The 16,410-nt window shown below is 37.9% G+C and overlaps 1 protein-coding gene across 1 annotated transcript; it reads left to right on the top strand.

The window, feature by feature from the left end:
- The first annotated feature begins 1,330 nt into the window (after positions 1–1,330).
- Positions 1,331–14,766, top strand: LOC113890289 (olfactory receptor 5V1-like). The gene is made up of 2 exons (XM_027538228.1): positions 1,331–1,337; positions 13,784–14,766. Exons 1-2 carry the CDS (start codon positions 1,331–1,333, stop codon positions 14,764–14,766), a joined length of 990 nt encoding a protein of 329 aa, XP_027394029.1.
- Positions 14,767–16,410: the final 1,644 nt, after the last annotated feature.

Raw genomic sequence — 16,410 nt, 5'->3', positions numbered from 1 at the left:
CATGTGAAAAGGAACAAGGGTGAGCTCAGAGTGTCAGGCCTTTGGGAAGTTTTAAATCATTTATAAAGGGGCAGTTTTCTGGTCTTTGTCTTCCCTCAGGCCAATCATCTTGCTTTGTCTCCCACCTCACCCCACCCCCACCACCCCAGGGTTTAATTGGTCTGAGGACTCTCCCCTGGTGTGGATGAAATCTCAAAGTGAAGGCTTCTGAGAGGAGCAAGACTCATTTTGACTTGGAATTATCCTCTGACTTTTGATTCCAAGGAGACTTTCTGTGCATGTGTAGTGTCTCCCTTATCCTTTACTCAGGTTTTTTTTTTTTTCCCTCTCTTTGTCCTTGCCATGATTATTCCCTTGAGGTGTTTACAAGAAACAGACTGGTTATATACTGTTTTTGTTGTTACTTCCATTTCCATGAGCAAAGAGGGGGCTGGTTGTAAATTCCTCAACTGGAGCCCACCTATCTCTTGCCTCAGCAAGTGCAAAGAGGAGGCTGGCTGACTGTAAATGTCCAACCTGAAGCCTATCTCTATCTCCTACCTCAGAAACTCTGAGCTTCCTCCCCTGGAATATCACTGATTTCTTTTAATGACTTGACATTCATTTGTGTAGTTGATATTCCCTATCAACACACACAATAACAAGAACTTTCTAAGAGTACTCAGAAGTTCCCAACTCAATTCCAAATTGACTTACTATAAATCAATGCTAATAAGACTTAGGAGAAGCAGCACCTAAGGCTAACCTAGACCAGATTATGAGCATTTTAGAATCTTTTCCTGGATACATCTTCCACCACATTCGTTATAAACATTGATGATCACAGGAGTCCTGCCTTGGTCATCTTCTTTTCTCACTTTATCTATTATCTTTGGTTGATTTCATGTACACCCATGGCTTCAACAGCCACCTTTGATACAATGACTCCCAAATCTATATCTGAGGTTCTAGCCTGTCTCCTGAGGACAAACTATTTTCAACTGTCTATTGGGCATTTCCATAGATATCACATAGGTATCTAACATTCAACATTACTCAAATCTAATCCACTGTCTCCTCTCCCCATACCTGCTGCACATCATTTATTTGCTCTTTTAGTTAATGACTCCAGCCTACCTAAGCTGACTTGGTGTCTTTACCGCGTCCTCACCATCTATCAGCCTCAAAGTGCCCCCACACACGTTCTTCTCTGTGAACTACTGCTTCAGGCATTTTCCCCAAGCCCTAAAACTCGATGTCTTCAGTTAACACAACATGTCATTTTTTTGTTTCGGTTTTAGTTCTCAGACTACTCTTTTGGACTAAACAAAGGTGTTTTAATCTAAGGCACATGGCCTGTAAGTGACTCTGGGTTTAGGTTTCCCAATTTGCAATTGTATAAACACTCTGTACATGGGCATATATACATTTTCTGGATCTATAGATTTTTACTAGTTTTTCAAAACTGACAATTTTCTAAAACCCAGGCTATTACCCTCCAGGTGTCCCTGGTTCCAGTCTTTTCCTCACCTAGATTGTGGTCTGTGGGCCATTGTTGATACTCTGCAATAGTTTCTGCACATTCTCATACCAAAGTCTGGTTTCCAGGCAGATATCTGGGCTCTCTGATGGCCTGCGAAGGGATGAAGGATATTTTCTGAGCTCTCTGTTGCAGAATGACTTTGTTACTTTTAACCCCAAGGACTTTGTCCAGAAAGGAAGGACTGACGCAGCTTCATACAATCTAGACTGTACCCCAGAGGCAGCCAATGCCCTGCCACCTTCTCTAGGGTAGCTAACGAAGTTCTATACCGGGGTCCAGCCCCGGATGGAGCCAGGGATTCCCTTGGGAGGATGGCGTTGGCAAAAAGGATAGAAGTAGAGAAAGATATAAGGAAAGAATCTTGCAGTTAAGAAAATAGAGAAGAGAAAAGAGGCTGATATTCTTTGGTTTACGCAGAAAGCCAATAAAGCCCCAGCACGGGACTTGCTCTGTTCACGAAGGCTGCAGGCGCCCTCTTGAACTGCAGAAGGTGCCCCACCTTAGGCATCTTCTCGAGTGGGTCTTAGAAGCCCAGGCAGGAAAGTGAATGAAGAGGGCCCCTGCGCTCCAGGGACTCATCCTGAAAAGGAAAAGGAAAGAGAAAGAACGACATGGGGAGACCAAGCTTTGGTGAGCAAGGCCCGCACTTTATTTTCCAAAGTAGTTTTTATACTTTAAGTTGTGCATAGAGGATAATGGGGGAAGGGGTAGAGTCATGCAAGGTCAGCAGTCCTTGATCCTTATCGAAGCCAGGCTTTCTTTCTGCAAACTTACCATATGCAAAAGTTTTAGGTGATTTACATCATCTTCTGGCCAGGAGGCCTGTTAACATTTTATGACCCTTTCTTCAGAAAACTTATTTTTCTCTAAAGGTGATTATTCTAAAGTCAGGCGCCACCCTCGGAACGCATTAAAGTTGCATTCCTATAGGGCAAAAGTGTGGTGGGCTATAACAAGAAAAGAATTAACTCAAGGGTCCAAGGTTACAAACATTAAAGCTACTACTTACATTTCTATACACCAACTATATTAATCAATACACTCCCAGGGACACAGTAGGTAAGGGATATGGAAACTTGGCAGCAAGCATTAACTTCAACAAAGAAATCCTCTACTAGTTCTATTTTAACAATTTTAACTCTCTGAGAAGCTCTGCATTGTTAGAATATCTTAAGCTTTCCATGCCTCTCATGGTTGGGAGGCTGTGAATATGAACAAATCTGTCAGGCAAGCTAGAAAGTCATCAGAGGGGTTTGAATTGAAAAACTCCTATTATGCCCAGGAGACTTATTAACTAGAGTTTTAGGTTGATCTTCTTACAGAGAAAGGTGGTTGAGGATAGCCCCCCGTTAATGTCAGAAGAGTTGGTGAAAGTCGTGAAATAGTAAAACAGACAGATTTTGGTTTTGGGGTAGATGCTTGGGCAGGTCCAGGGGGGGCCCCTTGAGCCCTGACTTGCCTTTGCATATCAGGCCTCTCCGCATGACCTTTGTCATGGGTGGGAACTCCCGTGCTGGCTCCCGGCAGTTCTACTTGAAGTAAAAAGCACCAGTCTCTTCAGAATTAATCTTCTAGAATTTGGGAGCAACCAGCTAGGATTGCCCCACCTGTTCCTTGCAACCTAGCAGGAATCACTAGAGATAAGGGTTATGGCTGTAGGTGAGAGGGCTTCTAGCAGAGCTCAGCATCCAGTAACTTTCCTTCCCCTAGTAGCAATGTAGCTCTCAGAGAAGTTCACTAGTGCTCTAGAGATCTCCAGGTTCTTTCTATAGCCAGTAGGATAACACAAGTCCTCAGAACTTGCTTTGTCTTGGCTAGACAGAACAACTGCTGTATATTTTACTTGAGATTTCTGCTACCAGTGTTACCTGGGACACCAACCTAACATTCCATTACCTATGGGATAGTGTTCTCATACATAAATCTCTCTCAATAAGACATGCACACATACATAACACGTATACACTCACACATACAAATACATTTACTTCTATTGTGAGCACGACTTTGTACCTGTGGTTCAGGCTTCACATATCCAGCAATCATATTCATGCCTCCACATAAAACACATCAAAAATGTGATTTGATATGATTTGTAAAGGTGATATGTACTGAACTATCATTGTGGTAGAGAAGTAGAGAGACACAAAAATGGAAAATGTTATAGTTAAGTCTTAGTGACTTAAAAAGTATTTAGATCTGGTTCTGATGAATCCTGAGATAAAAATTGCATTGAAAATGCTTCTTGCTTTTATGTTTTTTCTTATTCTTAAAATTGAATTCTAATCCACAGTCGATAAAAATGCACAAATCTACATGCACAGGTTGATATATTTTTACATATATATACAAACTACCAAAATCAACTATATAGAACACTTCAATCACCCCCATGATATTCTTTCATTCTTCTTTCCAGGAAATACAACACCCAACCCATGGAAGTAACCACTATTTTTATTAGAATATCATAGTTTAGCTTTTCTTATTTTTGAACTTCATATTCATTATATATTCTTTCATATCTGGCTTTCATTCAACAAAATGTTTTGTCTTAGATTTAATAATATTTCATGTATCTGTGTAGCACTGTACCATATGACAGAGAAGGCAATGGCAACCCACTCCAGTACTCTTGCCTGGAAAAACCCATGGACGGAGGAGCCTGGTAGCCTGCAGTTCATGGGATCGTTGCGTCAGACATGACTGAGCGACTTCACTTTCCCTTTTCACTTTCATGCATTGGAGAAGGAAATGGCAACCCACTCCAGTGTTCTTGCCTGAAGAATCCCAGGGACGGGGGAGCCTGGTGGGCTGCCGTCTATGGGGTCGCACAGAGTCAGACACGACTGAGGCAACTTGGCAGCAGCAGCAGTACCATATGAAATGTCACAGTTTATTTACTACTCTCCTGTTTATTGGCATACTGCTTGAGCTATTATGAAAAATCTGTTTTGAATATCTTCATACAAGTCTTTTTTGTGAACGATGCATCTATTTTCTTGAGAATATGCCTAAGAATAGAATAATTGGGTCATAGAATAAAACATTTTTTTTTTTTTTTGCCAATGAATGTAAATATTTCTTCATATGCTTGTAGACTCATCACCTATATCCTTTAAATTCCCTACTTTGCCCACATTTTTGTCAGGGTTATTGCCTCTTCCTTGTATGCATTCCTTTTATAGTCTAAATATTAGTCTCATCATGATAGCTCAGCTGGTAAAGAATCTGCCTGCAATGCAGAAGACCCTGGTTCAATTTCTGGGTCAGGAAGATCTGCTAGAGATGGGATAGGCTACCCATTCCAGTATTATTGGGCTTCCCTTGTGGCTCAGCTTATAAAGAATCTGCCTGCAATGAGGGAGAACCTGGGTTCTATCCCTGAGTTGGAAAGATCCCCTGGAAAAGGGAAAGACTACTGACTCCAGTATTTTGGCCTGGACAATTCCATGGACTATATAGTCCATGGGGTTGCCAAGAGTTGGGCATGATTGGATGACTTTCAGTTTCAGATGCTTCAGTATTTTTTCCTGCTCTGTGGTCTGTTAATTCTATCCATCATGTCCTCTGAAGTAAATTCCTAATTTTGGTGTTAAATTCATAAACATTTGTGGACCATTTTAGGCTTTCCTTTAAGCAATAGTTTTCCATCTCTAGGTCACAAAGATATTGCCCCAAATTTTCTTCTATTACATTTTTAGTTTATTCCCATTTCAGTCTTTTTTTTTTATATTAAGAAATTGCTTTCTTAATTTCTGAATTGCTATTGAACATTATTTCCTCATAGTGACTTTTTTTTTTTTGCTTTCACACATACAATTTTATTTTATTTTTTTTCTAATGTTTGACATTTCATAGAAAGAGGAATCATAATTTCTATTTACTGCTATTTCATTGAAATGCTTTTTTTTTTTTCAAGTAAGCTTTTTTTTTTTTTCCGTGTGCGCTTGAGAAAAAGGTGAAATTCATTGTTTTGGGATGAAATGTCCTATAGCTATCAATTAGGTCTAACTGGTCTATTGTATCGTTTAAAGTTTGTGTTTCCTTGTTAATATTCTGTTTAGTTGATCTATCCATAGGTGTGAGTGGGGTATTAAAGTCTCCCACTTTTATTGTGTTATTGTTAATTTCTCCTTTCATACTTATTAGCATGTCTTACATACTGCGGTGCTCCCATGTTGGGTGCATATATATTTATAATTGTTATATCTTCTTCTTGGATTGATCCTTTGATCATTATGTAGTGACCTTCTTTGTCTCTTTTCACAGCCTTTGTTTTAAAGTCTAATTTATCTGATACGAGTATTGTGACTCCTGCTTTCTTTTGGTCCCTATTTGCATGGAAAATCTTTTTCCAGCCCTTCACTTTCAGTCTGTATGTGTCCCCTGTTTTGAGGTGGGTCTCTTGTAGACAACATATTGTAGGGGTCTTGTTTTTGTATCCATTCAGCCAGTCTTTGTCTTTTGGTTGGGGCATTCAACCCATTTACGTTTAAGGTAATTACTGATAAGTATGATCCCGTTGCCATTTACTTTATTGTTTTGGGTTCGAGTTTATACACCATTTTTGTGTTTCATTGTTATTAGGAACTGCCAAATATTTCTCAAAAGTAGTTATATAGATTGTGAGTTTCAGCTTGAAGATTTAAAGAACTGAAAAGCTTATTTCTCCCACCATTACATTAACAACAAAAAAGCAGGAGAAATGAAAATTTCTTAACCTATTAAGAACTGAGGTCTCAAGTCAAACAACTAAAAAAATCTGAAGAGAAATAGACAACCACAAGAATCCATGATTTTTTTTAACCTGGTATATAAACCACTAGTTGCCTCATAAGATGGTAAGAAGACTCAGCTTAAAATATTTAATGAATTGCTAGAGACTAAGTGTATGCTAGCATGAGAGTGTGAACCGACCTGAGGACCGACCATAGACCTAAGAAAGTGCACACCCTTTTGCACTTTTCTCTATGATCTCTATCAGATGCTTATAAGGAAGACCAGGAATTATTCTGAGAAAGCTTTCCTAATGATGCTATTTGCAGCAGAACTGAGCTAGGGGGTGAAGAGTGGGGAAAAGGAGAAGTAGAAACTGTCTAAATTTTTGAGATCCATTTCTTCTATCTCTGCTGGTGCTAAGTTGCTTCAGTCGTGTCTGACTCTGTGCAACCCCATAGATGGCAGCCCACCAGGCTCTGCCATCCTTGGGATTCTCCAGGCAAGAACACTGGAGTGGGTTGCCATTTCCTTCTCCAATGCATGAAAGTGAAAAGTGAAAGTGAAGTCACTCAGTCATGTCTGACTCTTAGCGACCCCATGGACTGCAGCCTACCAGGCTTCTCTGTTCATGGGATTTTCCAGGCAAGAGTACTGGAATGGGGTACCATTGCCTTCTCCGTTCTTCTGTCTCTACTAAGAACAAATGCTGAAATCTGCAAGGATAAAAAGAATAAAAACTGTCAGCTTAGGGCACAATGGAAACCCATTACAGTCTAGAAAAGGAACAGGGGCAAAAGTCTACTCTTTGGGGTTTTAGGAAGCAGTAATATACGCTAGGCTCAGCACTACAGCTGGAGGAGGAACAGGATCATTTTTGAAGGCAATACCCCTCAAGACTCAGGCTCACAGGACCTAAGACTAAGGCTTATAACATCAGCAAATACTTCTCCTCTGTTCCCCACCAGCTCACTAACAAGCATCAAGTAACAATAATAGTGGAATACAGCTAGGAGATCTTGAAGAAAATAATTTCTAGAGAACAGAAAAATGGAAAACCCAAAGTGAATCAGGGAGCAGAAATGTGGGCACAGTAGCCCATACTCTAGATACAATGCATCACTAGGGTAATTTGAATCCACTGATATACTAGAGTGATCATAGGAACACAAACTCAAACTTAGTCTAATCACTCACTAAATTAACCCTAATACTCAAGGTATTGTAAAAGGAAAGACATATTCATCTCCAAACAAAAAATTTTTTTAATTTGATATTTATTATCCTATATGGTAGGTCCAACTTTCACCAAAAATTTATGATGCATAGAAAAAGATAGGAAAAATGTATTATGAAGAGGTGATGCAAATATTAGGACCAGACTCAGAAATGAAAGCAATATTAAAACTATTGGACAAGAAATTTAAAATAACAATGATTAATAGGCTAAGATTTTAATGGAAAAGGTAAATAATACACAAAATCTGACATTTAATTTTAGCAAAGAGATGGAAACTAAAGGAAAATATAAAATAGAAATTCTAGAAATAAAAACATAATAACAATGATGAAAAATGCCCTTTAATAGGCTTATCTGTAGCCTTGACATAGTTGAAGATAGAATTTAAACTTCAAGATAAGTAACCAGAAATTACCCAAACATTTTGTTTGGGTAATTTTTTTTTTAAATAATTGGATCTCAGGATCACAAGTGATCCTGAGAAAAATTTTTTTTAAATAATGGAACATCCAAGAGATATGGCATAATATGAAACTGTCTAACATTCACATAATTAGAATCCCAGAAGGAAGAGAGAGAATGGAAAGGTAAAAATATATAGTTTAAGAAATAATGGCTGAGAATTTTCCTAAATTTAAGATGGATCCAGACCTTCAGAGAACACAGAACAGGATTCATATGAAACAAAATAAAACCCTAGGAATATTATATTCAAACTTCTGCAAAGAAAGACAAATAAGAATTAGCTAGAGGAAAAAACCCAACCTGACAGAGTACCAGGAATAAGAATTACAACAGACTTCTCATCAGAAACTATGCAAGCAAGAAGACAGTGGTGTGGCATCTTTAAAGTCCTAAAAAGGGAGGAAAATTGTCAACCCAGAAAATATCCTTCAAATATTAAGAAAAATAAACATTTTTTCAGACAAAAAAAAAACTTAGGGGGTACATTACCAAGACATACTCTAATGGAAAGATTAACGAAGTTCTTCAGGGAAAAAGATTATGCCTCTAAGTCAGAAACTTGGGTCTATACAAAGAAATAAAGAATACTAGAAAAGGATTAAATGAAGGTAAATGTACTGGGTTAAATAGTATCACCCCCAAGTTTATGTCTACCAAAAATCCCATAATGTGAACTTATTTCCAAATTACACTTGAATGTGTAATTATTTAAGTTAATTAAGATGAGGTCATACTGAATTACAGTGGGCCCTAAATTCTGTGACTAGTGTCTTTACAAGAAAAGGAGAGGACACACAGAGACACACACAGAAAAGAAGGTCATGTGATGAGAGGCAAAGACTGAAGTGATGCAGCTACAAGCCAAGAAACATCACTGATTTCCAGGACACACCAGGAACTAGGAAGGGTCAAGAGAGGTTTCTCCCTTAGAGTGTTCAGAGGGAGCATAGCTCTGTTGACATTTTTATTCCAGACTTCTAAGGCTCCAGAATTGTGAGTGAACACTTTTCTTTTGTTTCAAATCATCAGGCTTGTGGTTAATTTGTTATGACAACCATAGGAAACTAATACAGTAAAATAAAATTAATTTTATTCTTAATACTCAAAATTGGCAGTTTAAACCAAAAATTGTAACAATGTAGTACATGTTTGTAGCATATGTAAAAGTAAAATATGTGGTGATAATAGCAAAAAGGAAGCAAGGGAGAAATTGGAAATGTAAGGTCTTACAACTACATTGAAGTGGTATATGAATCCAGACTTGGATCATTTACAATGTACGTTGTAATTCCTGAGGCAACAACCAGAAAATTTTACAAAGAGGTAAATGATAAGTAAATAAATGAGATAAAAATAGAATCATAAAAATGTTCAATTAAGCAGATAGAACACAGAAAAAGAGGAAACAAGAAAGAATAAATGGAACAAACAGAAAATAGCTAGTAAGATGATATATCATGATCCAAACATATCAATAATTACTTTAAATGTGACATGGTCTAAATACAACAGTTAAAAGGCAGATATTATCAGACTGAATTTTTTAAAAAGCAATGTTCAACTATATACTGTCAGAAGAAACTCATTTTAAGTATAAGGAGATAAAAGGGTTAAAAGACCAGAGAAAGATATACTATGCAAACACAAACCAAATTAAATATGAGGTAGCTATATTAATTTCAGATAAAATACACTTCAGAAGAAATAAGATTATCAGAGATTAAAAGGAATATTACATAATGATAAAGCAGCCAAATCTGCAAGAAAACATCACAACCTTATATCCTTGAAAAAGAGCTTCAAATTACATGAGGGAAAAAAAGATAGATCTGAAATGAGATATAGATGAATGCATAATAACAGTTGGAGACTTCAACACTACCTTCTCATTAACTGAGATAATAAGTAGGCAGAAATTCAGTAAGAATACCAATGACCTGAACAACAATCAACTAAATTAAATTAACATTTATAAAATACTTAACCCCACAATTGCAGCATATATATTCTACTCAAGTGCACATGGAACATTTAAGACAGATCATATTCTATTAAAAACAAATTGAAAATAATGTTATAAGGCATGTTCTTTAACCATAAGAGAATAAAATAATAGAAAGATATCTGGAAAATCCCTTAATATTTGGATATTAGTCAACATGCTTTTAAATAACTCTTGGGACAAAGAGAAAGTCTTAAATGAAATGAAAAATTATTTGAACAGAATTAAGATCCACTATATCAAAACTTGTGGGATACAATAAAGTACAGTTTAGAGCAATATGTATATTATTTAATGAATATATTAGGAAAGTTTGTTTATGTTAGGTCATAAAATTATGACCTAAGCTCCCTTAAGAAAGTAGAAAAATAAGAGTATATTAAACCAAAGCAAATAAAAGCAAGGAAATAGCAAAGATTATAGAAGAAATCACTCTCCTCTTTCACTTTCATCAAGAGGCTCTTTAGGGGGACTTCCCTGGTAGTCCAGTGGCTAAAACTCTGGGCTCCCAATGCCGGGGGCCCAGGTTCGATCCCTGGTCAGGGAACTAGATACCACGTGCCTCAACTAAGACTCAGTGCAACCAAATAAATAAATATATATATATATTAAAAAAAAAAAAAAGAGGCTCTTTAGTTCTTCTTCACTTTCTGCTATAAGGGTGGTGTCATCTGCATATCTGAGGTTATTGATTTTTCTCCCGGCAATCTTGATTCCAGCTTGTGCTTCTTCCAGCCCAGTGTTTCTCATGATGTACTCTGCATGTAAGTTAAATAAGCAGGGTGACAATATACAGCCTTGATGTACTCCGTTTCCTATTTGGAACCAGTCTATTGTTCCATATCCAGTTCTAACTGTTACATCCTGACCTGCATACAGGTTTCTCAAGAGGCAGGTCAGGTGGTCTGGTATCCCCATCTCTTTCAGAATTGTCTACAGTTTATTGTGATCCACACAGTCAAAGGCTTTGGCATAGTCAATAAAGCAGATAGATGTTTTTCTGGAACTCTCTTGCTTTTTCGATGATCCAGCGGATATTGGCAATTTGATCTCTGGTTCCTCTGCCTTTTCTAAAACCAGCTTGAACATCTGGAAGTTCACGGTTCACGTATTGCTGAAGCCTGGCTTGGAGAATTTCTGGTCCCATCACTTCATGGCAAATAGATGGGGAAACAGTGGAAACAGTGACCAACTTTATTTTTCTGGGCTCCAAAATCACTGTAATGGTGACTGCAGCCATGAAATGAAAAGACACTTACTCCTTGGAAGGAAAGTTATGACCAATCTAGACAGCATATTAAAAAGCAGAGACATTATTTTGTCAACAAAAGTCCATCTAGTTAAGGCTATGGTTTTTCCAGTGGTCATGTATGGATGTGAGAGTTGGACTGTGAAGAAAGCTGAGTGCCGAAGAATTGATGGCTTTTGAACTGTGGTGTTGGAGAAGACTCTTGAGAGTCCCTTGGACTGCAAGGAGATCCAACTAGTCCATCCTAAAGGAGATCAGTCCTGGGTGTTCATTGGTGGGACTGATTTTGAAGCTGAAACTCCAATCCTTTGGCCGCCTGATGCAGACAGCTGACTCATTTGAAAAGACCCTGATGCTGGAAAAGATTTGAGGGCAGGAGGAGAAGGGGACGACAGAGGATGAGATGGTTGGATGGCATCACCAACTCAATGGACATGGGTTTGGGTGGACTCCGGGAGTTGGTGATAGACAGGGAGGCCTGGCATGCTGCAGTTCATGGGGTCACAAAGGGTTGGACACGACTGAGCAACTGAACTGAACTGATAGAAAAAATCAACAAAATTGAAAACAACAGAGAAAATCAATAAAGCTAAAAACTAGAATTGATAAATTCATTGCCAGACTGACTAAGGAAAAAGGACAAAAGGCTTAAATTATCAATATCAAAAATAAAAGAGGAGATATCAATACTGACTCCATGTTAAAAGGATAATTATGGAATACTACAAACTCTATGCTTATAAAGTCAACAACAAAATGAAATACACCACTTTCTTGAAAGACACCAAAAAGTACCACAACTCACTCAAAAAGAAAATAGATAATCTGAATAGTTCTAGGTTAAATTTGTAGTTTCAAATCTTTCCAAAAAAATGGCTGATTCACATTGTTGTATAGCAGAAATCAACACAAGGTTGTAAAGCAATTATCTTTCAATTAAAAATAAATAAATTCAAACCAAACAAAAATTAAAAACCCAGGGCATATGGTTTCATTGTTGATTTGACCAGGCATTTAGGAAGAAATAATACCAATTCTATACACTCTCTCTTAGAAAATTAAAAAGGACAGACACTTTCCAATACATCCAGTAAGGCTAGCATTACTCTGAGAACTGATAACAAAACTAGATAAAGAAATTACAAGAAAGCTATAGACCAATGTCGTTTCTCAGAACATAGATGCAAAACTCAACAAAATATTAGCAAATTGAATCCATTAATATATTGAAAGGGTAACACATCAAAATCAATTGAGATTGATCCCAGGAATGCAAGGCTAGTTCAACATTCAAAAATTCAGTCAATATAACTTACCACATTGATAGACTAAATATTTTATATAATATGTATATATAATCTCAAAAGTGGCAGAAAAATTATTTAACAAAATTTGATGTCCGTCGTTATAGAAATGATCAATATAGTAGAGATAGAAGGGAACTTTCTAACCTGATAAAGAGTATTGAGCACATAAGTGCTAGGCACATAACTTACTCATGTTATTTTCTCCAACAACCATGAGATAGGCACTATGGATATCAGGGAAAAAATGAGGAAACCAAGGAAGAGAGATCAGTTAATTTATCCACTCTCTGCATCTAGTAAGCAGCAGATGTAAGGTTATAATTCACATCTATCTGTCTCAAGAGCTCACTCTTCATTATCTTGCCTCCCAGAGTGAAAATGTAATGGAAATTGAAGTTCATAACAATAGTTCAGAGATTAGAATGGATGATTTAATAGAAAATTGGTACTTGTATTAATTATCTTTTCAGAAAACATGTAATATTTAACTGAGGTTAAATTTTGGAATATTAAAGATTCTCTTAATGAGGAAAAATACCTAAGCATGTGATTGGTTACTTTTAAAAATATAAGTCCTGAAAGATAATTGTTCCTATTGAGAAAAATGAGATTAATTTATTTAAAAATATGCCTAACAAGAAAATTTTATTCTGAATAAATGAGAGATATTCACAGATACTTGATTATGAAACTGTTCATGCTCGTGTCTATATTATAATAGCAGAAGAAACGGAAGCAAACTAAATGCTCAAAGAAAGAAATTACACTTAATTTATATAATAGAATAGAATGCATTTTTATGAAATGTGCTTCCAATATTTCAAGCCTATAGAAATCAAGATTCATATATAGAAAAAAGAAACTAAAATGGAATACTCTATAAGGTAGCATTGATTCTGTGGATAGTTCTATTTTTCTCTGCATCTTTCTGCATTTTCTTAACTTTTCACAATGAAAATTTATTACTTAAAAATAAAATATTTACAAAAAAGAATTTAAAGCAGTTAATTATAATGTTAGGAGGAAGATTTTGCAGAGCCATTAAGAAATGAGCTTACTCTAACTCTCACTCTTACTCTAGCAGCTTGTGGTAGATTTAGACCCAATCCAAGTCTCCATGTATTCTCAGGTACCAGCAGCCATGTGAAAAATTGTCCCTGGGCCTGAGCTGGCCAGATTTGTTGAGTGAGAACTTATGGTCTCCCTCAAGACATGCCAATTTGGGGTGCTCTTTGTACATTTCTTATTATAGCTTTTTTTTTTTTTCATTATTTTGTAGCTGTGACACCACTTGAAATGAACAATCAAACAGATGTCACTGAATTTATCTTCTTGGGATTTTCCAACCACCCCAACCTACAGGGCTTGTTCTTCCTGATCTTCCTGGTCATTTATCTGACAACTCTCCTTGGGAACACACTCATAATAACATCTACCAGGATCAGTTCTGCTCTCCACACTCCAATGTATTACTTTCTGAGCAACTTGAGCTTCTTGGACATCTGCTACACATCCACCACCATTCCAGTTATGCTAATGAACTTCTTCCGGGAGAAGAAGACCATCTCCTATGACAGCTGCCTTTCCCAGATCTTTTTCCTCGTGACATGTGCTGGTGCTGAATGTGTATTACTGGCAGCTATGGCTTATGATCGCTATGTAGCCATCTGCCACCCTCTTCAATATCCAGTTCTCATGAGTGTAAAGGTCTGTGTTTTTTTGGTGACTGGGTCCTGGCTATGTGGGCTGGTGAATTCTGTGACACACACAGTGTTGGCAACCACACTCACTCTGTGTGGACCCAACCAGATCAGTCACTTTCTCTGTGACATCCCATTCCTCCTAAAGCTGTCCTGCTCTGACACCTCTCTCAATGAGTTTGTGCTTCATGTGGCCAGTGCCACCATTGGCCTGAGCCCCTGCCTGTTTACTGCTGTGTCCTACATACTTATCATCTCTGCCATCCTTAGGATTCCCTCTGCTCAGGGAAGGAGCAAGGCCTTTTCTACCTGTGCCTCCCACCTCACTGTGGTGGTGGTTTTTTATGGAACAGCCAACTTCAACTATGACAGACCCAGAGAAGGCTACTCCCTAGATATGGACATCCTAGTCTCTGTACTGTTCTGTGTTATGACCCCCATGTTAAACCCCATTATCTACAGCTTGAGAAACAAGGAGGTCAAATGTGCCCTGAGGAAGCTAGTTGGAGGGTATATGTTCCTTGGCAATATTTTGTCTAGAGGTCAGTGGTCTTCAAACTAGGGTATGCAGCCATCTGAAAAAAAAATTCAAAGTATTTATAACATAGATAGTTCTAGAAAGTCTGTATCCAGATCTTCAATTCCTACATATCAATTCAGTTCAGTTGCTCAGTTGTGTCCGACTCTTTGCTACCCCATGGACAGCAATATGCCAGGCCTCCCTGTCTATCACCAACTCCCGGAGTTTACTCAAACTCATGTCCATTGAGTCGGTGATGCCATCCAACCATCTCATCCTCTGTCATCCCCTCTCCTCCTGCCTTCAATCATTCCCAGCATCAGGGTCTTTTCCAATGAGTCAGTTCTTTGCATCAGGTGACCAAAGGATTGGAGTTTCAGCTTCAACATCAGTCCTTCCAATGAATTTCAGGACTGATTTCCTTTAGGATAGACTGGCTGAATCTCCTTGCAGTCCAAGGGACTCTCAAGAGTCTTCTCCAACACCACAGTTCAAAAGCATCAATTCTTCAGCGCTCAGTTTTCTTTATAGTCCAATTCTCCCATCCATACATGACTACTGGAAAAACTCCAAGGAGTAAGCGTCTTTTAATTTCATGGCTGCAGTCACCATCTGCAGTGATTTTGGAGCCCCCCAAAATAATCTCTCACTGTTTCCCCATCTATTTGCCATGAAGTGATGGGACTGGACGCCATGATCTTAGTTTTTTGAGTGTTGAGCTCTAAGCCAACATTTTCACTCTCCTCTTTCACTTTTATCAAGAGGCTCTTTAGTTCTTCACTTTCCTCTGTAAGGGTGGCGTCATTTGTGTATCTGAGGTTATGGATATTTCTCATAGCAATCTTGACTCCAGCTTGTGCTTCATCCAGCCTGGCATTTCACATGATGTACTCTGCATATAAGTTAAATAAGTACAGTGACAATATGCAGCTCTTGACATACTCCTTTTCCTATTTGGAGCCAGTCTATTGTTCCATGTCCAGTTCTAACTGTTGCTTCCTGACCTGCATACAGATTTCTCAGGAGGCAGGTGAGGTGGTCTGGTATTCCCATCTCTTTCAGAATTTTCCACAGTTTGTTGTGATCCATACAGTCAAAGGCTTTGGCATAGTCAATAAAGCAGAAGTAGATGTTTTTCTGGAACTCTCTTGCTTTTTCGATGATCCAGTGGATGGTGGCAATTTGATCTATAGTTCCTCTGCCTTTTCTAAATCCAGCTTGAACATCTGGAATTTCACTGTTAATGTACTGTTGAAGTTGGCTTGGAGAATTTTGAGCATTACTTTGCTAGCGTGTGAGATGAGTGCAATTGTGCAGTAGTTTGAGCATTCTGTCATTGCCTTTTTTGGGATTGGAATGAAAACTGACCTTTTCCAGTCCTGTGGCCACTGCTGAGTTTTCCAAATTTGCTGGCATATTGAGTGCAGCACTTTCACAGCATCATCTTTTAGGATTTGAAATAGCTCAACTGGAATTCCATTGCCTCCACTACCTTTGTTTGTAGTGATGCTTCCTAAGGCCCATTTCACTTTGTATTCCAGCATGTCTGGCTCAAAGTGAGTGATCACACCATCATGGTTATCATGAAGACCTTTTTTGTATAGTTCTTCTGTGTATTCTTGCCACCTCTTCTTAATATCTTCTGCTTCTGTTAGGTCCATACCATTTCTGTCCTTTATTGATCCC

The sequence above is a fragment of the Bos indicus x Bos taurus genome, chromosome 3, assembly GCF_003369695.1.
Source record: "Bos indicus x Bos taurus breed Angus x Brahman F1 hybrid chromosome 3, Bos_hybrid_MaternalHap_v2.0, whole genome shotgun sequence".
In the NCBI taxonomy this organism is placed as follows: Eukaryota; Metazoa; Chordata; class Mammalia; order Artiodactyla; family Bovidae; genus Bos; species Bos indicus x Bos taurus.
This window is presented reverse-complemented; position numbering and strand designations above follow the sequence as displayed.